The following is a 24,232-nucleotide window of genomic DNA, read 5'->3' as shown; positions in this document are numbered from 1 at the left end:
GGTTCATGTTGCTCTGCGTTTTCTAGTCCTAACAGAACCGGATGCCTTGTCGCGTGAGGGGGTGAACAGCTCAGCCCTCCCAGAAACAGGCAGGAGGCGCAGCCCCCCCACCCCACCCCGAGAAGGAGCACGGAAGACCTTCACTCCCTCTCCCTTGCCAGGGAATGCCTTCCACCTAAAGGTCCACCTCAAGGGACCCCTGAGAGGCTCAGTTGGTTAAGCGTCCAACGTGTGATCTCAGTTCAGATCATGATCTCACAGTTAGTGAGTTCGAGCCCTGCGTCCGGCTTTACACTGACTGCTCAGAACCTGCTTGGGATTCTGTCTCTCCCTCTCTCTGCCCCTTCCCCTCTTGCACACTCCCTCTCTCTCTCTCTCTCTCTCTCTCTCTCTATATATATATATATATATATACATATATATATGAATAAATAAACTTTAAAAAATATGAAAAAAAATAAAGAGCCACCTCAAGCTATTATTTATCTTGTTGATGAAGTTTTTTTGTTCTACATCTTAAGCACCAGGAAAAACAGCAAACAAAAGAAGGGTGAGCAAAGGAGCTGGGAAAAGATGAAGACATAATTCTACCGCCTAGCACCACCTTTGGTCGACCTCAAAGCATTAGGAATTCTGGTGCCAGAGGCTGCCAACCTTGAGTCACAACCATGAGGCCCTCGTGGGGACCCACGTCATGTTCTCTTCCAACACAGGTCCTTCCTGGTGATACCTGAGCTCCTAAGCTTGTCCGAAAGAGCTACCAAGCTTTGCTTCCAAAGCCAGTCAAATTTGGAAGCAATTACCAAAAGAAGTACATACATCCCATAAGGTGCATTTGGGCAGACAAAATCCAGACAAAATTCAAATTACATTGTTTCCTAATTGTTATTCGTGACTAAGGGTTGCTCGATTTACTTTGGAGCAATGAATAGCCTCCTCTGTTACACGGCAATCTTTGCTTTATTGAAGGGTGGGTTACCTTTTATCAAGAAACACAATGGGGTTGTAAAGCACTGCCTGGGCAAGTCAGACAGAATGTCCGCACCTGCAAACTTTTTACACTGGCCCGGAGATGATTTCAATACGGCTCAGCAAAAGCGCTGCTAACCTGGGCAAGATGCCAGGGGGTATTGTCAGAACAATTCAACATGTTGCTGGCGTCTTCCGCTTCCTAAAAACAGAAGTCCTCCCCCCCCTCCTCCCCCACAAGACAGAATTCAATGCTAAAGAAAAGTAAAAATAAAAATAAAGGAGTGTTCCCCCCCCACTCCTTAAAAGGAAAGCAGGGATGGGTCTTTGGGCTATCTTATACGCCAACCTGTGTGTTTAATCAGACAGGAGAGATGGAACATTAAAAGACAAATCCCGGGGCGCCTGGGTGGCTCAGTCGGTTGAGCGTCTGACTTCAGCTCAGATCATGATCTCACAGTTTGTGAGCCCGAGCCCCACATCGGGCTCCCTGCCGTCAGCCTGTTGGCGTGGAGCCTGCTTCGGATTCTGTGTGTGTGTGTGCGTGTGTGTGTGTGTGTGTGTGTGTCTCCACCCCGCCCCCCGCCCCCCAATTGCTCCCTTTCCCTCAAAAAAAATAAATAAGTAAAAAGACAAATCCTAAGTATTGAGACACTGTGCTCCTTTTTGCTGTGCACCACTAGGCACATCTGAAAGTGCGTTCAGCAGTTATGGACAAGAAGGCAAGCCCAGGACCCAGCCCGCCGATGGCCACAAGTGTGCGTGTGCCTGTAAGCCTGCGTGTGACTAACCGTTATCATCTCTGGCAACAATAAAAGTCAAACAGAACAGCAATCAAGCAAGAGTCCCTGTGTCCGGGCCACGGTCCGTTCCCCTTTTCTCCTTCTCCACACTGAACTGGATTCACTTACAATAACCTCTACCCTGTCTGGAATGAAAATGTACTGGGTGGTTGGCCTCCACTGACTTGACGTATTGATTTTCAATCTATTTCCCTACCTAAGAGCTTACGGACAGTGTGAAAAATTGCTCTCATATCAAGTACTCATTTCAGTTCCCAATTTTAACCCTATCAACATAATGCTCATAAAAGTAGAATGAAAACATCTGGAAGTTTTCCTCTTGGTGCCTAAATACAAAACTGGAACGAACCCCGGGTTTAGAAACAAACGAACTGAACGTGAGAAACGGTGTCAGTTTTCAATAAAGCGTTTTTAAAAGGTTAAGAGAAACCGAATCTCTCAAATTCCACAGTGGCCTCGGAATCAGAATCCCTGTGTCTGTCACCTCCGTCCACAAGTCACACAGGCTGGGAATGGCTAATTAATGATACGTGGGAGTGGAGACCAAAAAAAAAAATCTGTGAAGGGTTTAAAACTGGAGATAGAGCTGCTGTTAACAAGGATCACCAATCACCCATTCCTTTAAAATGCTTGTATGGATCCACTTGGTATATTATTATACAGCGTTGTGAAGGCCACCAACGGATTCAAGATATTCAAACTCCTTTTACTGCGTCCATTATTATTTTATTATTAGGCCAAGGAAGAGACTCGTGTAATCAAGTTCTACACCAAACCGGGCATCCAGTCTTTGCCCGGAAGTAAGGAAGTAATGACTCATTAAATTAGCACCAGCCCCTAGAGCACTAATCCTACCGAAAGGGCAAAGAACAATCAACCTGACAGAGAATTTACATGCCAAAGACTCAACCAAATGTTTAAGGGGGGAAAAAAAGGCCAGAAAAAACCCCTCTGATACCACTCTGGCTTTTGTTTGCCATTTTATCTGAGGCTGAATTCACCGCATAAATGAAGGGTAGCGCAAAACCCACCAGCTCCCTGGAAATAGCTGAATCTTAAGAAAAAGTGCCTGGAGTCTTGGCAAATTAGCTTGTTGTTGCTGTTTCTTTTTAAAGGGCTCAATGGGGAAGGCTTTCCAGAGACCGCCTGCCTGCCGAGGAAGGGAAGCCTGGCAGGCAGGGCCATTATCTGCCCTGATACAGCGAGCTCGCAACATATGCTCCCGTCCTTCCTTCACACCGCACTCTGCCAAAGCCCGCAGCGTTCAGGGGAGTCCCTGCATACATCATCCTACTTCCCAGTCGCCAGAACCCAGGGGGAAGGAGGGGCGAGTGACATTTACAGCACCCATCCGTAGCCTCCCATCAGTACTCGGCTAAGGATCCAGGAACGAAGGTACCTGGACAAGAGGTTTGCTCTCATGGTTCTGCGTGATCTCACTGGTTCTTACCGGCATCAGAAGCCCTGACAGGCTACAAAACGGGGAAGGGTTTAAGGGACGCAAAGGCGCCTGAGGGCAAGGCCGGGTTGTGGATTCTGGGGCTGGAGCTGGAAGACAAGGTCACGGGCCTCCACTCCCGCACAGAACCCCCACTGTCCACTCAGTGCAGTGGCCCAGTGGGACTTGGTTGAGATGAAATTCACACTGGTCACCCTCCTGCCGAAAACCCTCCAAGGGGTGGTGTTTACATTGCAGGTGTATGTAAAACGGTTGTGCACTCTACTGTCTGTTATACTTCAATATAAAAATATATATATATATATTTGGGGTGCCTGGGTGGCTCAGTCGGTTAGGCGTCCGACTCTTGGTTTCAGTTCAGGTCATGATCTCACAGTTCGTGGGTTCGAGCCCTGCATCGGGCTCTGTGCTGACAGCTTGGAGCCTGGAGCCTGCTTCAGGTTCTGTGTCTCCCTCTCTCTCTGCCCCTCCCCCACTCGCACTTTGTCTCTCAAAAATAAGTAAATATTAAAAATTTTTTTTAATTAAATAAAATAATAAAAATTTAAAAATATGTATTTTTTGAAACATACCCTCTGGCAGTTTGGGAATAAGATCCAAAGTCCTTCCCATGGCCTGCACAGGCCCCCAGGAGCCTACCCTGTGTCCCCCTCTGATGGGGGGGACTTCGGCCCCTCTGGATTTCCTCCTAGTACTCCAAGTGGGTTCCTACACTGAGGTCCGTGTCCCACAGTTCTGGGGCCCGCCCCACGTGGCCCCTCCTCACCCACCCACTGCAGAGGAAATGTCACCCCTTCACGAAGCCCCCAATCTAAATCCGGCCCCGGATATTCCCTCTTGTTCTTTTCTTTGCAGCATTCTTCTCAAATGCCAGCGCCGTAGATATCTGTGGCGCTATGTGGTGACTGACCGTCCTTCCACAGAGACTGTCCTGCCCCCCAACCTATTTCTAGCTCGGAGTCTGGTATACAGAAGGCGCTCAAGAATCTTTGTGGAATCAAAGTGTGCCCTCTGGCAACAGGTCTCTGTGCCTCAGTTCCTTCATTTGTAAGAACGAGCGCCGCTTGTATGGGAGGTATGCCAGGGAGCAGGGGCAGAGAGGACCCACGAGGACAGTCTTCCCTCTCCTGGGTCCCAAGTTAAATGAATAACACTTTTGCCCACGTGACCGCTTACTGAAAGACGGAGAACTGCTGATCGTGAGCCACTGGGAGAAAAAAAAAAACCCATTTCACCTACCGGACTCTCCGGGGAAGTCACTCTTGAGGCTGACCCATCGCAAGCTCCTTTATCTGACCTCAGAGGTCTTTCTTTTTCAGCCCTGAAATCTAGGGGCTGGAACTTTGCGTTTTCAGATGGTTCCAAGACCTCCTCCCCCTGACTATGTTATTTCAAATCACGTTTTACAAACTTCAGACCCCGGGGGGCTGCTTGTGTGTATGAAAAATGAGATGTCAAAACAGTTTACCTATGATGTTCACCGTACTATCCACTTCATTTTTTATAGCTGAAGTCAGGACGGCATACTCAGGAGAAAGATCACTTACTCCATTACTAAGCCCCAAAGATGACTCAACTGGTTCTTGCTAGGAAGAAGAAAAGAAAAAAGAATTGAGAACACTTCCTTTTCCCTCCTTTTTCTTAGCTTCAACTCTACCCTCTGTCTACTTTCTTTAACGCTAGGGTCATGTTCGTCTCCCGAATGCGTTCCCTGCTAATTTAAATCAGCCTGAAGCTAAAGAAGCATGTTTCTGCATAGACTAGACTACCACGTATGGCCCTCTCTTCTTTTCCTTCTAGGAAAGGGTCCCAGCAAGCTGGTTTGCGTTTATGAAATGCTTACACCTGTAGAGGACGGTTTGGGGGTTGAGCAGGGCTGCGTAACTGTCTGGGTACCGTGTGCCTAGCTGCCAGATCTTCCTTCTCTGAGAGACGGGGTGCTCAAGAGGGCCAACTCCTGGCTTTCTAAGGGGAGGAATCATGCCACGTCTTCCACAATTATTTCTGAGGAGAAGGTCCGCCTCAACCATTGCGCCAAGAACAGGAACCCAGGGGACTCTGTGAACGACTTCTCCTCAGGTAAGGTTTGCCCTGGGCCCTGGTCACCTGAGCACCCTGCTCTGGGCCGGTGGCGGACAACACGGGCCAGACCAAGTGGAAGGCTTCGTCCAGTGGGGCAACCCCACGCCCAGGGCTTACACGTAAATGCCTTTCGAGTGTGTGAACGTCCCGGGCCGCCCGAGAGGCTACTTGTTCATGCTATTGAAACAATGCAACAAATTCCTTTTCCTTAGTGTAGCTCTCCATTCTGCTTTATTCAAGCCCACCGGAGCCCTCCGACCTCTGAGAAAGCCAACCAACTTTGGGGGAGCCAGTGCTGAGGTACCTATGGACTTTCAGCATTTTGATGAGACAGCTTTTCCTCAAGGTCAGGTTGCATTTGCATCTATGATCAATTGAGCCAGACAAAAAAAAAAGCCACACAGGACAACCCCTTTGGGAAACCAGAATGAAGAGTGGGGGCAGAAAGAACACAAGACGGGAGCAGAAGGTCATCGGAGATAGACATGCCTGTGCTTTGAAAAATCCAGAGTGGTGGCACCTCCAAGGCATGCCAACTAGTCTTACCCATTTGTTTACATGCTACCTGGAATCAGGGATGAACACCCCCTCCCCAAAAGTCTTAGGGAAGGAGGAAGAAATTAACCTCTTCCTTCATGACCCCACCTGGCAGACTCCCACCATGGTAACTCACTCTAACCTCGAAGGCACCACCTCACCACGTAGCTCAGTCCTAATAAACTTCCACACTGCACGGCCGACAAGAGGCCCCAAAGGGCAAACAGGAGAAGGGCCCAGGATAGTCCCCCCCGGCACAGTCTTACCCCTTTCTCCCTTTCTCCTGCAGCGCCTTGCATCTCCCCCTTTGTACAAGTCCAAATAGGAACTCTGCCCGTTCTGGGGAGCACTCGCTTGCCTGTGACACGAGTGTCCACCGTTTCTCTTCCTTTACTGCCAAACTCCTGAACAGGTGTCTGCCTTTCCCACCGTAGCCTCCTCACCCGTACCCTTGTTAGAGCCTGGGGTAGGGCCGCCACCCCAGCCTCGGGCTCAAGCTCCCGGCTCCTGTGGGGCCGGGAGGACACGCGTGTTGTCTGTCAGGCTTTGCGGTCACACGGACCTGGGCTCAAAGCCTGGTTCCTCCCACCTTGTACTGGATGCAGGACCTCATTTAACCCTCTTCAAGCCTCTTCTAGGGCACTGTAGACAGCTGTAAGCTGAGGACGATAAGGGACCCATGTCCCAGGGATGATGTGAAGATTAAATGAGACAAATATGCCCCTAGCACTTAGCATCAAATAAATGCTTTCTATTATTCAAGATCACCAATACAACTGCTCGCGAATGCAATGACCTGTCCTTAAGTACCGTCCCTCAACCCCACACTCCGACATCCAACAGGAGGGGAACGCACTATCACTCCTGACAATGTGACCGTCTGGTGTTAATTCCCCACCTTCTGACGCCACCTGCCTCTCTTGCTGCTTTCTCAGCGGCCCCTTTTCCACATCTCCCTCCCTGGCCACGCCCCTCTATCCATTCTTCCGCAATTGCCCAAAAGGAACTATGTGCAGAACATCTTCAGGAATTAGGAAAGGAACTGCTAATCTTTATGGCTCTCTTAGGTTGTCAAGTTATTTTTTACTTTTATTTATTTCACTCTGCTTCTAGGTTGCTTATAAAAGTAACGAGGCAGCCAGACGTGCATAGATTTAAAGACCTAAATTATTCTGATCTCAGCTGAAGGCCTCTCAAGTGCTTCGCATGATCTACAGTTTAATTAGTGGCAAGTGATACTTCTATCAACTTTACACTTGAGAAAACTATGACTCAGAGACTAAATTAATTTTCCAAGATCACACTACTTTTAGCCTAAGGAGATACAAGAACCGAACTCCGTCTTTCGTCACGCAACATGATCCTATTCCAGGAGCTTTGTCTTAATCAACCCTGCGCTAATCCCCACAGAGATTCAGACAGAAGTATTTTCCACACCGTGTTACTTCCCACCCCATCCCTACCCTGTGTCCCGCGCTACGTCTCTAACGCAACAAACAGCACGCTCTTCCAACGGAGATGAGTCAGACTCGAACGTCCTACTTCAGAAATGCCCTGTTGCTTTTGAAATCTGCAGCGCCAACCATGTCGCCGGTATCATCACTCTGGAAGGACAGTAAGAGTACACTGTAGAGCGAGATGTAGCCAGCGCCTGTCCGAAAGATCTCCACGCAGGGTGCAAAACAAAAGGGTCTTCACTGTACTTAGTCAAACCTAAACTATATACTTTAAAAAAAGGCGGGGGAGGCACCTGGGTGGCTCACTCAGTTAAGCCTCTGACTTCAGCTCAGTGATGTCATGATCTCATGGTCTGTGAGTTCGAGCCCTGCATCCTGCTGACAGCTCAGAGCCCGGAACCTGCTTCAGATTCTGTGTCTCCCTCTCTCTCTCTCTGCCTGTCCCCGGCTCACGCTCTCTCGCTCTCTCTCAAAAATAAACAAACATTAACAATTTTTTTTTTAAAAAGGAAAGAAGTCAAACTAAGCAAGGGGGTGCACAGTTCTCTATGGAACACGCGCATAGAGGTCTTTGTCTAGCATCTCCTGGTCCCATATGGTGCCCCAGGCCTGCCCTGTCCCCTGCCTTGCTGTACTATCTCAGGGCCAGATTAATCCTGAGCCAGCCTCCTCTTTCAGTTCCCTTTCTTAGTTTAGAGATAGGCTGTCCTGTGAATCAGCTAGTTTTGGTTTCCAACCTGCCCCAAAGAAAATCAAAGATTATGCTTAGGTTCAGACCCCTCCATGGTGCATTAACTCTGCCAAATATTTACGCCCAAGAACCTTTCTTCTCAGTATAGAATCTAAAGTTTGGTCTGCAGTTGAAAGGGATTTTAGGCAAAAGCAAACTGGCACAAGAGAGAGTGCAAGGGCAGGGGCCGTCCTCCTTAGACCTCTAAAGTAACACATCTTTGGTTGGTCTCGAAAGCTGTACTTGCTGGAGGGGTTTGGGGATAGACCGAGTCAGAGGCCAGCAAGGGGCACTCAGCCCTTGGCTCCAAGCCAGTTCCATCTCACTCCTGTGCCACAGCCCCTTGTCCAGACGTCCCTCTCCTCGAGGCCAAATACAATGGCCGTATGACCATTTCCATGGGCAATCCAGCCCCCTACTGCCAGAAATGCCCTAATTCATCTGTACAAAGCCTGTCTCCTTGACGCCACATTGAAGGACATCTCTGGGTCTCTCTACTAACTAAAATTTCAGGTTGATGGCTGGGCTCCATAAATGCCCAGGGGACTCCACACTCCACACCATGAAGCCGCTAAGAGCAGGAACTCTAATAAACAGGTTGACGCCTCCCGCGCAGTCCTACGACACCTTCCTTCCTTCCCTAGAACTTCCCTAGAATTTCATTCTCTTCCTACTCTCACTGCAACCTCCCTTTGACTTCTCTCCTTGGCTCCCTTTTCTCTTCGTCTTGTCCTTGGGTTTCTGCTTTCATCTCATACAGCTCCTCCTTGGAGAAGACATCTGTTGTCAAGGCCTCCAGTGTCGTTCTCGAGTACATGACCACACTCCTGTGCTCCCGCGCTTACCTGAGCTCTGGGGCCTGCTAGATCCAACTTTTCTACCTGACACTGGCTGCAGAGGGGTCTCTGTCATCTCAAATTCAACACGTCCCAAGTTAAACTCACCCTCTTCTCCACAAAACATGCTCCACTCCCAACATTCCCTTCTGTCTTAATAAGGGAAGACAGACAGGACTGGACTCAGGGTCTGGACTCAGGATCTCTTCTTTGATCCACTCCAGTCTTCACCCTCTACCTCCCGTCCAAACTCTCCTCCTCTCCGTTCCAATTGCCACCACCTCATCTACACTTGCCCAGTGTGGTCTCCTCTCCTCCGTTCCTTCCTACTCCCAAATATCAACTCCATCATGCTCTGATCTTACCCCAGGAGTTCAACCATGCCTTGTTGCACAACACCATCCAGAGAGGTTATTCAACCCCCCAGCCTTGGCACTGTGCTCTGAGCGGCACCCTCGAGAGCTATCAAGAGTGGAAGGAGGCACCTGGGGCAAGCCCTCTCCCCTGCTCCATCCAGGGCAGCTCTCATTACCTGTTCCAGTGGGTTGTCAGCCTGTGTTTTCACCTGATTAAGGTTTAAAAACTGAAGACCTCTTCCGACCAAGGAAGGGATCGCTCCAGTATCAGCCTGCCAGGTGGTCTTTGGACAGCGACAAGGGAGCATGTTGTTTTTAATCCAGCTCAAGTCACCGTTAGAGCCAACAGCTCGGTTAGAAAGTTGTGCTAGGGGTGCCTGGGTGGCTCACTTGGTTAAGCATCCGACTCTCGGTCTGGGCTCAGGTCAGGATCTAACAACGGTTTGTGAGTTCGAGCCCAACATCGGGCTCCGTGCTGACAGCAAGGAGCCTGCTTGGGATTCTCTCTCTCCCTCTTGCTGCCCTCCCCCACTCGCTCTGTCTCTCTCACAAAAATAAGTAAATAAATTTAAAAAAATAAAGAAAGTTGTGCTAAAAACAGGGGCACCTGGGTGGCTCAGTCATTTAAAGTGTCTGACTTCAGCTCAGCTCGTGATCTCGCGGTTCGTGAGTTCGAGCCCTGCGTCGGGCTCTGTGCTGACAGCTCAGAGCCTGGAGCCTGCTTTGGATTCTGCATCTCCTCTCTCTGCCCCTCCCTCACTTGCGCTGTGTCTCTCAAAATAAACATTAGAAAAAATGTTTTTAATAAAAACCAAATACCTGCTTTTCTGTAACTTGTACCCAGAGGTCTGCAGTCAGAACTAATACGGACCAGGCCTGGTCTTGACCAAGTGGCTTTAGAGGAACCTCCTCAAATATAGTTCCCATCATAGCACCAATGCTTTGATCTGGAAGCACTTTACAGTTTCAAAGCATGTCTGTTTCATCTGCAAACAATCCAGTGAGGCAGGAAGTATTAATTTCTAATCCTCCTCACCCACAGTCTTTGTTTCCCACTGTTGCCTCACACAGACTCCTGCTCTAATTAAGCCAGTTTCCTGACTCATCCAGGGAAGACCAAACAGCAACTCTAACTTCCCGGCCTTCATTTGATGCTCCTGGTGCCGGGGATTGACGACCATTTTATTTGATCCCTGCCCCAAAGCCTGGCTCGGGTCCCACAGCTTCTGAAAGGCCAAGAGGCACCAGGTGTGGTGAAAGAGTGTGGGTTCCAAAGCTAGAGTGACCCGGATTCAAATCCCAGTTTCAAAAGCCGTGCTACCTTAGGGAAATTACTCACCCCCCTGTGCTTCCATTTCCTCATGACCTGCCCATCACAGGGAGAGCTAAATGACATAATAACTAGAGCTCAGAACTGGGTAGAACCTGGCTCTAAAATGTCAGCTACCACCCCTCTGTTTATCCACTTCTCTCCTTATTGATCTTGGCCTTGTGATGTTTTTGAAACGCATATACGCACTGGGGATGCACAATACAGTATTGCTCACTAATGTGTGTCTCAGTCTTACTTCCTTAGATGGTTACCTCCACTCAGGCAAGGCCTGGTTCCAGTAAAACATGGTCCACTGAGCTCAGAGCATACATATTCACAAAGAGAACATCGAGGAACATCGAGGCAGAGTTTCTGCACCTACTGCATAGCCGAGGGGCCTCAGTTTCCCAGTCTCAGGGAAGCTCCTGGCTGAGGGAACACAGAGCAAGGACAGAAACTCCCTGACCTACCCAAGAAAAATGCTGACACTTAGCCCACACGTTCGAAACATCATTTGCTAGTTAAGACTTCAACTTGAACTCAACGAAGACGGGAAGGAGCCTGTCTCAATAGCAAACTCTCCTACCCGGTTACTAGACACGAGACAAACTTTCTCCGTGCAAGAAACCTACCTGGCCTACCCAGGTGCACACTGCACAGGACATATTAACTCAGAGCTCAGGCACTGTGACAAAAGTAACGTATTAACAGCTCAGTAAGGATAAAGCCCTCGAACTGTCCGATTCCAGGCAACCTGGAGAGTTAACTTCGGAAACAATCTACACAAACGTTTCAGGAAACACACTGGCTTTGGCAGTCACGAGCCACAGAACTTGGGAAGGTTACTGGCCTTATCTATACTCTGCTGCTACACTGTGGGACAGGTGCAAGCAGATTTAAACTCAAAAGGTAGGCTGTGCTTACGGCTGATGAATCGCCTGCCTTCTGCCGAAGGAACAAGGCCTGTCTGAGGGACAAGTCTCAGGTATGAGCCATACCGTCATCAGTGGAAGACTGCGCAATATGCACTTGGCTGGGATAGAACCTCATCTACACAGCTGCACGTAAGAGGAAAGCTCTTTCTCGCTCCCCTGGACCACTACGGCCACACCTCGCCCGGGGCCGTCCCTTCCACAACTGAGCGGCCATATAGAAGATACCGCCATTGCTGACGTGACTGAAGACGTCTTCCCTGATGAGAACAGCAAGTGTCATCAATTCTAAGAAGCTCATCTCCACAGCCCTAAAATAGGATTGCCTGGTAATCAATTGTGGGCCATGGTTTCACTGCAAGCAGTTTTTCTTGCTTGGACATACCTAAGATAATGGCGTATCATATAAATCGCTGGCATCTGTTTTTCGATGGAGTATGGCAGGTATGTTTGAGCAAGGTTTATTGAAAGTGAACATCTGTTACTCCATTCTTATTGTCTATTAACAGAGATTATGAAATTAAATCTGCGTTGCAGTGTAAACCTCCCCCCCCCCCGCTCCCACCTCACACCTTATATTTATTTGTGCATCTATTTAGTGATCAAATATGTATTAAGTATCTGTTCCCTACCAGGCATTGAGCTACATGCTATGAAAACAGTGAAAATATGACAGTCATACCTAAGATTGTAGCAAATTCTTCAAACTCACATATTTGTGGGGAAGTTCAACTTTTCTGACTCAACAACATTAATTAAAATGTAGGCCCTAAAAAAAAAAAAAAAAATCCAAACTCCGGGAAACTTAAAACTAATGACTAGGTTTTATCAACTGCAAGGAAAAATACATTTTTTTAAAGTGATGTTAAGGAAGATCTATATGTTAAAAAACACTTGTGGGGCGCCTGGGTGGCGCAGTCGGTTAAGCGTCCGACTTCAGCCAGGTCACGATCTCGCGGTCCGTGAGTTCGAGCCCCGCGTCGGGCTCTGGGCTGATGGCTCGGAGCCTGGAGCCTGTTTCCGATTCTGTGTCTCCCTCTCTCTCTGCCCCTCCCCCATTCATGCTCTGTCTCTCTCTGTCCCAAAAATAAATAAAAAACATTGAAAAAAAAATTAAAAAAAACAAAAAACACTTGTAAGACATACCCGCCAACCACAGTGTGTGAACTGTATACGGATTCTAATTCAAGTAAACAGACTGTACAAAAATTACATCATTTACGAAACAACTGGGAATCTGAACACTCACCAGATATTTGATGCGCTTGAGGAATTACTGTTAATTTTTCAGATGCAATAATGATACTGTGTTGATAACAATTTTTAAAGAGTGCCCATATTTGGAAAGTATACCCTGAAATAGTCATGGGGGGAAAATGATATGATGTGGATTTTGCTTCAGAATAGTGAGCTGAACCATATAAAATGGTTTTTGGGAATCAAAAATGGCTATCTATGGGGCACCGGGGTGGCTCAGTCGGTTGAGCATCCAACTTTAGCTCAGGTCGTGATCTCACCGCTCATGAGTTCGAGCTACATATCAGGTTCACTGCTGTCAGCACGGAGCCCACTCTGGATCCTCTGTCCCCCCTTCTCTCTGTCCCTCCCCCACCTGCACTCTCTCTTTCAAAAATAAACCTTTAAAAAAAAATGGTTGCCTGAAATCTGCAATTTCATATGGGATGGGGGGGGGGGGAAGGCGATGGGGCCACGACTGAAATTAAAGGGCCATGAGCTGATTAATGTGGAAATTAGGGTGATGGTTGCAGAGTAAATTTTACTCAGTTGTCTCCTTCCTGTGTGCATAAACATTTTCTACAATAAATAGTTAAAACTGGGGCACCTGGGTGGTTCAGTCAGTTAAGCTTCCAACTTTGGCTCAGGTCATGATCTTGCGGTCCGTGAGTTCAAGCCCCGTATCAGGCTCTGTGCTGACCTCTCAGAGCCCGGAGCCTGCTTCGGATTCTGTGTCTCCCTTGCTCTCTGCCCCTCCCCTGCTCATGCTCTGTCTGTCTCTCAAAAAATGAAATAAATGTTTAAAAAAAATTTTTTTAAGTTAAAACAAAATTAGGTCTTAGTACCACTCTGTATTCAAAATTAGTCAGAAAGTAAAAATATTTAGAGTGACACTGGAGGTTGCCTAAAATACACTGCCTAAAATGTTTGTTTTCCACTGTGAATGGAAGGTGAGTATGTCCAACACTTTAACAGTTTATCTCAGCTTCCCCTCAAAGTCCATCTACCTTCACAAGATTAACTTTATATCAGAAGTAAATAGTCTTGTTTTCTTTTTCTTTCTATTTTACTAACTGGCTTGCTTTTAAACATCGTGCTGTCTGGACACTGGATTTTTTCTTTGACAGTGATTCTGGCGTAGGAATCAGAATACTTGGCATCACCTTTAAGGTCAGTTCTAAATGACCATGTGACTTTGGCCACATGACCTACACAGCCTTTGGGCCCACGTCACTCTACTCCCTCTAGCCTCAGTTTCTCTACCTGCAAACGGAGTGCAGTGAACCCTAAGACAATCTTCTCTTCGATGGTCTATAGGCCTGGGAATGTAGTGTCTGCTCTTTGCTTGTCGACTGAAACTCATCCTCCATTTTCCGGGGACATCTGGCTCTTCTCTGGCTATTTAACAAGGGCTACGCAATCTAGGCACAAAGATCCTCAGGCCACAGGGGATTCCAGACTACACAGCCTACTGAAAAGCTCACACACAAACACACCCCTATGGAAAACCCCTGGGAGTCCTGAGAAGTAGTTCTGGGGGGGGGGGGTGCGGGGGGCGGTTGCAGAAAGAATCTCCTGAGAACCACACTAACAGGGTGTTCCAACGGACCACTGTGCCCCCAACCTAACGGCCTGTCATGGAATATACACGTAACGTATAGATGCTACATTTTAATATAAGTCTATAATACTTAATATACGTTACATATATTTAATAGCCTAAAAATATACTTCATGTGATCAGATAGTAGCCGGTTGCTGGAGCTCAGCTGAAACTAAGTGACCAGCTGGCAACAGTCTTGGGGACCAGATGGAGGCTGGAGTCCAGCTCAGTGTGAATTTGTGACTTCATTCATAAACTGCTCAGTGGAATTGCATTAAGCAGGGGATATGCGTGCTGGAGTCTACACGAGGGGACATGCCAAAGAGGATACATGAAAAGCACATAAAACACGACAGCCAAAGAAGAAAGGTTAAATACTTCACAGAGATCCCATGACTTGTTTTCATGAGACAGAATAGGAATCATTAATACGGTCACAACTTTGGCTTTCTCTCTGAACAACCAAAGATTACCTTGATGTGCTTCACTCTGTCTTCTTTTTCTGTCTTTGGTTTCTTTCCTGTGGCAACAAATAGAATAGTTTTGAATTAATTCACGAAGACCGTACAGAGAAAACATTTCCCCTCAATTCTTTCTGAAACTCTCACTGAACCTGTACACGTTTTAATCTATACATGGTCAAAATTCCAAATGTTTCTTTGATTGTCTTTGGTGACCGGACAGTCACTTTCCCCAGCCAGGTAAAGGCAGGACCATCATCCACAGTGTGAATTACTGTTCCATCCTTGGAGTGACTACGGATGTGGAAATAACGAAATCACAAGGGTACTACAATATATACTCAGTGATCACGGTTTTCATCAGTAAATTTCTTTATCTACCTTTCTTAGAAGGTCTTTCAGATAACGGCAACATCCGGTATACTCTGAAGGCATTGTTTCCTTTCTTTATACTTTTATCCTTGACTTCTTCAATGTCAGGCAAGGAGTTCATGGCACATCGAAAATTCGCCTTCCATGTTTTTGGATCAGGTTTATCTACTCCTGGTTGATGCTTTCCTAACAAAAGAGCCAAAAGAATGAAGGTTAAGAAAAAGAGGGGAAGGGGTGCCTGGGTGACTCAGTCAGTTGAGCGCCCAACTTCAGCTCAGGTCATGATCTCATGGTTTGAGTTCGAGCCCCGCGTCGGGTTCTGTACGGACAGCTCAGAGCCTGGAGCCTGCTAAGGATTCTGTCTCTGTCTCTCTGCCCTCCCCACCCCTCTCAAAAATAAATATTAAAAAAAATTATTAAAAAAAAGAAAAAGAGGGGGAAAATATAGAGTAAAAATGCCTGGAAACACAGGAATGCTGGCTAGGTAGTGCAGAGAACTACCTAGAGAACTTTTAATTCCAGGCTCTACTTACAGCGGCCAACCATCCTGGTTTGCCTGGGACTGGGACTGAATTCCTGGGATGTGAGAATTTTTGTTTTAAAATCTGGACAGTTCTGGGAAAACTGGGACAAACTGGTCACTCTGGCTCTACCAAACAGCTTGAGAAAACCCTCATAACGGTAGAACAAAGGAGAATCAAGGTACGTAACAGAGAAGGCTGGAAGGCCAGGAGGCCAACAAACCCAGATAACTGGAGTGTCTCTTTTTCATATGACTCAAATATTAATCAGAAAGCCGATTCCTGTAAATAGCTCCCTACTGAAATTTTGTTATAAAATGTCCAACTCTTGATTTCGGCCCAGGTCACGATCTCACGGTTCATGGGACTGAGCCCCGCGTCAGGCTCTGTTCTGAAAGCATGGAGTCTGCTTGGGATTCTCTCTCTCCCTCCCTCCCTCCCTCTCTCTCTCCCTCTCTCTCTCTCTCTATGCCCTTTCCTCGCTCTCTCTTTCTCTCTCACAATAAATAAATAAACTTTAATAAATAAATAAATATATCCTTGACTACCCTTTGGAGAGATAAATCCAACTCAAGCTTACCTGCCAGAACAAATAAGTTCTATATTCCCCTGGTGCACACCTAGTGCGCCATAGTCAGAATCCCACATTTACAGGAAATTTAAGGACTAAGTTTCCCCAGCACGGGCACAGCATCACTTCTGAATGATGAAGTGTGTACCCCACGTGTCCTGGATGTGCCTGGGGACACGTCACCAGCTTTTCAGAGCTATCTTCACGAAGCCATAAGCCATATATATGCAGTGAGAAAAAAACACAAAACGATGGTTAACACTGTATTACTGTAAAATCGAGATTTGCTAAGAGAATAGAATGTCAATGTTCTCACCAAAAACAAAAATTAAAGGTAAATACGAGAAGTGATGGGTGGGTCCATTAATTTGATGGGGGGGAAATCCTTTCACGGTGCATACATCAAATCATCACATTGTACGCCTTAAATATCTCACAATTTTATTTGTCAATCTATACCTCAATTGAAGAAAAATGGGGTGCCTGGGTGGCTCAGTCGGTTAAGTGTCCGACTTTGGCTCAGGTCATGACCTCACAGTTTGTGAGTTCGAGCCCCGCGTCAGGCTCTGTGCTGACAGCCGGGAGCCTGGAGCCTGCTTCAGATTCTGTGTCTCCCTCTCTCTCTGACCCTCCCCACGCATACTCTGTCTCTGTCTGTCTCTCTCTCGAGAATAAATAAACATTAAAAAAAAAAAAGAAAGAAAGAAAAAGAAGACATGTAAGCAACAACTGACAACAGCGTCTGCCTCTAGAGACGATGCGGGGCGTTTGCTACCTGTGTGGATGGCCCAGTTTCTAAAGAGTGGTGCATCTTTTTCCACATCCCACCCATGTCTAGCCGCATGCATCCAAGGGATCTGGAAAATCTTCTTTTCCTGAAAAACAAAAGCAAAAAAGCAACTGCAACCACAGGGTTCAGGCCACCTTTGCGGGAGGTTTGTAAGTCCTGGCTAGTAAGATTCTCTACTAAGTGTCACTGGGTTTGCTAAGTGTCTACAGTAAAATCCACTAGTAAACGCACCTCCCCACTGGGCCCCAAATCTTGATGGCCTGATCGGGAAAGATTCAGAGTCATGTGGAGTCTGGCAGCATAGGAAGGTACTCCAAGGTCAACGTGATGATCTGGGGATATGCCAATGCGTTCTGTTACCTGCGTCATTTTTCCTTAAAGGACCACATATAACTGGTCACTGACTGCAACTTCTAATGCTTATTATTACCATTGGTTTCCATCATTTGCCAAAGAGGAACTCTGGTTGCCTTAGGCAAATTAAAAAGTAGGCAACTTTCCAAAATGACACCCATTTGTGCTGCTAAAAGGGAAATCAGGGTTATCTGAGGTCACTGGCACAGAGACTAACTACCTCAATCTACTTGTGTAGCCAACAGAAATTGAAGATGTGGTCTAATGTCCTAACCCCTAAGTGTCTACTGCCCTGCATGGAACATCAAGATGTACAAACAAAGACGTACTGAGTGTGCAGAGATGATACTACTTTTCTGGAGAAGTCTCTCAGTGCAATTCTCACAGTAGACCCCTCCCACCTCTCTTACAGCCCGAGAGGCAACTCAGAATAGCTGGAATCAACCCTGGCAAACACAGGATTAGAAACCAGAGCTTTGGGGGGCGCCTGGGTGGCGCAGTCGGTTAAGCGTCCGACTTCAGCCAGGTCACGATCTCGCGGTCCGTGAGTTCGAGCCCTGCGTCGGGCTCTGGGCTGATGGCTCAGAGCCTGGAGCCTGTTTCCGATTCTGTGTCTCCCTCTCTCTCTGCCCCTCCCCCATTCATGCTCTGTCTCTCTCTGTCCCAAAAATAAATAAAAAACGTTGAAAAAAAAAATTTTAAAAAAAGAAACCAGAGCTTTGGAAACAAAGCCATGCCCGTGACTGGACAGGACCAGCAATTATTGTGTTCCCCTGGCACTTTACATCTGGCTGTCCATGTGTTCACATGGTCTCAGTTTTGTTCTGAGAACCTACAGAGCTCCACATGTTATCATTTCTCTTTCACAGTTGAGGAAACTGAGGAACAGAATTCATTCTATAGCCAAGGAAATTACCGTAGTGTCTGAATTCAAAACCACATCACGCGATCCCACAATCACTTAATCACATCACACATTGTCTCCCAGTGGTCAGATTCAGATTTCCAATCCTATGACGCATCTGTTGTCTTGGATTCTGTGGCAACGAAGCCCAGGAGAACTATATTTTTTGAAGCCCTAAAGGTAGTTCTGGTAGTTTCTAGGTATGGAGATCCCTGCACGATACACTGGGGAAGGGAAGAAGATGTCAGTAGGGATTTTCCACCACCTTGGTTTCATACAACGAAAGACAGAAAGGGTCCCAACTGACCCAAAAGGGACTCAGTGCCTCTCTATAGAGCCAATCACAAAGCCTGAACTAAAAATATTTCAGAACATTTGAGAGTTCCCCAAAACCTGTTAAAATTAAAAAGAACTGAAAGTCAGAGGCTTTTCATAAACCCCTCCTTGTTCATTCTGTATCATCCACTGAGATTGCACGGTTTCAGGTTAGCTGTCTCCAAAGGGCAGTGATGAGCAAAGGTCTGAGTGAAATTTTATTTTTTAATGTAGATGAAAATCAGAGGGCAAAATCATTTTAATGTCATTTTTGATGTTCACATGAAAATGGAAAAAAAAAAAAAGAAAAGAAATTTATTTCAGTGAAACAACTTCTCCTCAAGAGAACAACCAGAATCCAAAGGCTTATGCTTAAAGACCTAAACCCTTCATGGAACTTGCTGTTGCACCTTTCTGTAGGTCCAAGGAGTTCTGGAGGTCAGTCACCCAGGCTGAAATCTATCTCATTAAGCACAAAGGATTCTGGTATATAGATCTTCTCAAGCATTTGTGTCCATGCAGGCACGCGCGCGCACACACACACACACACACACACACACACACACCCTACCAAACCTAGTACCACAGAAATTATGCCCAAATCACAAAACCACAAACGTAATGACTAAACCTAGCAATTATCCACCATGGATCCCTAGATCCTCTTTAATAGGCAAAGAGTCTGAATGGACCTTTGTTGAAAGCAGATAAATAACATGGCCAATAAGCACATAAAGACACGTAGCATCACCAATCATTAGGCCAATGCAAATCAAGACAACAATGAGATACCACTTCCTACCCCAGGATGGCTAGATAAAATCAAAAAACAAGTAGTAAGTTATTGGTAAGGATGTGGAGAAACTGGAACCCTCACACATTGCTGGTGGGAATGTCAAATAGGGTAGACACAGTAGAAATCAGTTTGGCTAGTCCTCAAAAAGTTAAACACAGAGTTCTCACATGACCCAGTAATTTCACTCAAAAAAATCACAAACCGGTGTTCAAACAAATATTTTATACATGAATGTTCAAAACAGTGCTACTCACAACAGCCAAATGTCCATCAACCGATGAATGGATAAAGAAAATATTGTACATGCATTAAATGGAATATTATTCAGCCACAAAAAGGAATGTACTATTGACACAAGCTACAACATGAAAGAACCTTGAACGTTGCACTAAGTGAAAGAAGCCTTCTACAAAAGGCCACCTATCGAATGGTTCCATTTATATGAAATGACCAGAAAAGGCGAATCCAAAGAGACAGAAAGCAGACTAGTTGATGCCTTGCACAAGGAAAGGATTTGCAGTGCCTTGCAATGGAAAGTGACTGCTTAACGGGCACAGTATCGTCCTCTTGGGGTGATGAAAATTCTGGAATTGTAGTGGTGATGGTTGTGTAACATTGTGAATATACTTAATGCCACTGAATTGTACATTTCAAAATGGTTAAAGTGGTAAATTAAAAAAAATATATATGTAACTTTTTTAAAGTGTATTTATTTACTTTGAGATAGAGTGTGAGTGGAGGAGGGGCAGAGAGAAAGGGAGAGAGAATCCTAAGCAGGCTCTATGCTGTCAGCACAGAGCCCAACGAGGAACTTGATCTCACAAACCATGAGATCATGACCTGAGTTGAGATCAAGAGTTGGACACTTACTCAGCTAAGCCACCCAGGTATCCCCAAAAAACTACATGTTACTTTTAACTACTTTTTCATGTTGCAAAAAATAAACAACTAATAAACATATCACATATATCTTTTTTTTTAAAGACTATGTTAAAAGATAAAGAAGGGGAGACTCATTTTAAAACTGGAAGAGATTCTGGGGGCACCTGGGTGGCTCAGTCAGTTGAGCACCCGACTTTGCCTCAGATCATGAACTCGTGGCTTGTGAGTTTGAGCCCCATGTTGGGCTCTGTGCTGACATCTCAGAACCTGAATCCTGCCTTGGATTCTGTGTCTCCCTCTCTCTCTGCCCCTCTCCCACTCATACTCGCTCTCTCTCTTTCTCAAAAATAAAAACATTAAAAAAAAAAAGTAACGCACTGGAAGAGATTCTGAGGAGTAAACATTCTGGTCATAGATCTTTATGTCCCAAAGGTGATAATGACATTGCTCCATGTCTGTGTAGACTCTGGGACATCAGTACTTGCTATGAGAAGCCCTGAGTGTCCCATCCACATAGGATGTGCCTACCATGTATGGAAGGATGGCATGTTACAGACTCTACCAGTGCTTATACAGAGAGAGGACTCTGCCTACCTACCTGAGGGCAAGAGAGAGAAGCACTGCTTGAACTGAGAAGAACATTTAAGATTATCTTGAGTAATGCAGAACAAACATACCTTGGCCCCAAGTGGAAACTAGCTCACTTAACTTTCTCTGCTTCTTCTCTCCTCCACTGTCTATAAGATGTTCCAATCTACTCTGCTATTTTTGTTTGGACTCCTTACCTTGACCTGAGGTGGACTGATATTTATATAAACACAAGCCTGCTTGTGAATGAAAGGATAAGGTCTGAAACTACCTAAGGACACCGTACGCTTGGAGAGTGGCCTTGGCCCCGGGGTCCAGGTAGGTCTCCCACATGAAATGAGAACTCCAAGAACCAGAGTGGGAATCAATCAGAGCTACAAAGCAAACAACGAGCCTGGATGTGGCTGCCTCCTTCCCTCCTCAAAAAATGGCCCAGAGAAACCACAAACAATCCAGAAATGACCTGGTCTCTTCCACAAGTCAATGGCAAAATGGGAAAAAAAGGAGGAGCTACCGTTCATTATCATGACAATCAGGAGACACTTCGAATCAGACCAACCAAACACAACTTGTGAGCCTTCTCTGGATTCTGACTGAACAAATCAACTGTAGAAACACATTTTGGGAATAGTCGAGGCATTTCGGATATGGACGGTGCAGTGATGATGTTAAAAAATTACGATTAATTATGATTTATTTATGGTTATACAATTGATAATGGTATGGTGAACATATAGAAAATGGTTTTAAGTCTTATACATGTATGCTGTCAGGGAGTTGCTTTCAAATACCACACACGCACAAATTTTTTAAATGTTAACAACTGTTGGGGCATCTGGATGGCTCAGTTGGTTGAGAGCCTGACTTCGGCTCAGGTCATGATCTCGCGGTTCGTGAGTTTGAGCCCCACATCAGGTTGCTGTCAGCCAGCTGTCAGCGTGCAGCCTGCTTTGATCTTCTGCCTCCCCCTTTCTCTCTGCCCTCCCTGCTCGCGCTCGCTCTCTCAAAAATAAATAAAACATTTTTAACAAATGTTAATAATGGTTACATCTAGAGGCGAGTTTTAAAACTACACGGGATTTTGCTACACTCTTCTCTCTAGCCATTATACCATTTAAACCTACTGTGTATGTGTGCAAATGCTCCTAATAAAAAGTAACGGGCCCTGGGGTGCCTGGGTGGCTCAGTCCATTGAGTGTCCCACTCTTAATTTCAGCTCAGGTCATGATCCCAGGGTTGTGGGATCGAGCCCCCCAGAGGGCTCCATGCTGACTATGGAGCCTACTTAAGATTCTCTCTTTTCCTCTGCCCCTCCCCCTCCTCTTTCTACACAAATATTAAAAAAAGTAACGGGCGGGAGGGAGGCCCAGCACCCAGCCAGCGAGCAGTAACAACCGAGACCTCCCTGGCCTGCCCTCCAGGGCCTTCCAGCACGGAGTACGCCCCCATCAACGCCAACACATTCTGAACAACGCAGCTAAGGCCTAAGTGAGTAACAGAGCCCCACGGACAGGGCCGTTTTCTAGGAGTCACCACCAGTCTTCAGCAGGAGAAGAGATTTTACGACGACCTCAAGCCACAGAACGCAAGCAGGAATTTCAGGCAGAATGCTTGTGAAGGAGAAGGAAAGAACAGCAAGGTCTCAAATATTTATGTGGGCAGACGAATGCCAAAGCCTAAGTTAGCAGAAACCTAGATAAAGATGCCCCGAGGAGGTGGAGGTACGGAGAGAAAAGGTCCTGATGCCACCCGAGGTGCACAGTGCCAGTGACAGCCCTGCCTGAGCACACAGACAACCTTGCAGACGCTCTTCCCAGGCGGGCGGGCGGCCCGAATGACCGGTCCCCAGGGCGCACGCGGCCTCCTGTGCCTCAGAGGCCTCACTGCGGCAGCCACGGCCCGCTCAGGCGGAGGGCCAGCAGGGGGGCCAGACGAGGCGGCCGAGGGGTCTCCTTTCCCGCTCCGCCAGGGAGGAGAACTCACAAGCCAGGAGCCAGCTGAGTGGAGCTCAACGGGGAGGGCCACCTGACAGGGGTGGAGGGTTCGCTGCACAGAGAAGAATCCATTTCCTTTGCGGTCCTCTCTCAGGAAAATCACGGACGAAGTAGATGGAAGAAAACGTGTCGCGGTGGAGTCCCAGCGAGGAAGCAGTCCCAAGAGGGTGGATTTGCTTCTCACAGGCTGTCCCCAAACTGCCATAGACGGGGCAGCGTATAGCCCAGGACCGTGCTGGAGGCCGGAAACCCAGAGCCAAGAGGTCAGCAGGGTCGCATCTCCTTCAGAGGCTGTAAGGACAGTCCTCCCTTGACAGAGGCTGTAAGGACAGTCCTCCCTTGACATGTCCAGCTTCGGGTGGGGTCAGGCGCTCCTTGGCTTAGTGGATCTGTCTCTCCAATCTCTGCCTCTGTCTTCACTCCATCTTCTGCTCTGTGTGGGTCTTCTCCTCTCCACCTCTTCTATGGACACTTGTCACCGCATTGGCCCAGCTGGATCTCATCTTGAGATCTTTAACTCTTCCCAAAGACCCTTTCTCCCAGCAAGGACGCGTCCACAGGTTCCGGGGGTAAGGAAGTGGATATATGGTTTGCAGGGGGGCGGGGGCGGGGGGCACAATTCAGCCCTACTGAAAGGACAGTTCACTGCACCGTATCAAGTGCCTCCTCATACAGGGGACGCAATGACATGTGAAGTTTGCTACTGCATCAAGCCAGCCAAACTGGTGGATATATTTTTGTACGAGGGAAAAAAAAAAAAAAGTACTTCCCTTCAGAAATCAGGAACTTCTGTGTTAATTTTGTACTCTGATCAATATAGGCAAAGTTACCTTGTTCTTTAAAACGTACTCCTACCAGGGTGCCGGGGTGGTTCCGTTGGCTAAGCCTCCAACTTCCGCTCAGGTCATGATCTCACAGCTCATGAGTCTGAGCCCTACGTCGGGCTCTGTGCTGACAGCTCGGAGCCTGGAGGCTGCTTTGGATTCTGTGTCTCCCTCTCTCTCTGTCCCTCCACTACCAGCTCTCTGTCTCTGTCTCTGTCTCTCTCAAAGATGAATAAACATTAAAAAAAATTTTTTTAATATAATCCTACTTAATGACTCTGCACCTTGGCTTCCTGGTCTGTAAAATGGAAAACCCAACAATATCCTACCCCATTGTGGGGATTATGTGAGCTCATGCACATATCTCGCTTAAAGGAGTAGCTGTTGTTACTATTATTATTGAGTACCCCACATTTCTTCAACTCCCCTCTCCTTATAATTCCACTTGTGCCCCTGCTGACCACGGAGGCCAAGGCCCAACCTGATTTATTTGGAGCAGGCTAGTTACAAAACCCCTCCAGGATACAAATTTAATACGCCAGAGATAC

General features: G+C 46.9%; 1 protein-coding gene across 7 annotated transcripts in view; it reads right to left on the bottom strand.

The window, feature by feature from the left end:
• The window catches only part of IRF2 (interferon regulatory factor 2), an 87,251-nt gene that overhangs the window by 17,906 nt on the left and 45,113 nt on the right, over positions 1-24,232 (bottom strand). For all 7 annotated transcript variants that reach the window (XM_078445278.2, XM_078445276.2, XM_078445275.2 and 4 more), the window contains 4 exons: positions 17,013-17,112; positions 15,155-15,331; positions 14,786-14,832; positions 4,700-4,817 (listed from right to left, as the gene is read on the bottom strand). In XM_078445278.2, coding sequence (XP_078301404.1) covers positions 4,700-4,817; positions 14,786-14,832; positions 15,155-15,331; positions 17,013-17,112 — 442 coding nt within the window. The remainder of the gene's footprint in view (positions 1-4,699; positions 4,818-14,785; positions 14,833-15,154; positions 15,332-17,012; positions 17,113-24,232) is intronic.

This window comes from Panthera onca, chromosome B1, assembly GCF_046562875.1.
Source record: "Panthera onca isolate mPanOnc1 chromosome B1, mPanOnc1 haplotype 2, whole genome shotgun sequence".
In the NCBI taxonomy this organism is placed as follows: Eukaryota; Metazoa; Chordata; class Mammalia; order Carnivora; family Felidae; genus Panthera; species Panthera onca.
Note: the sequence above shows the minus strand (reverse complement) of the source record. Positions and strands in the feature narration are given on the sequence as shown.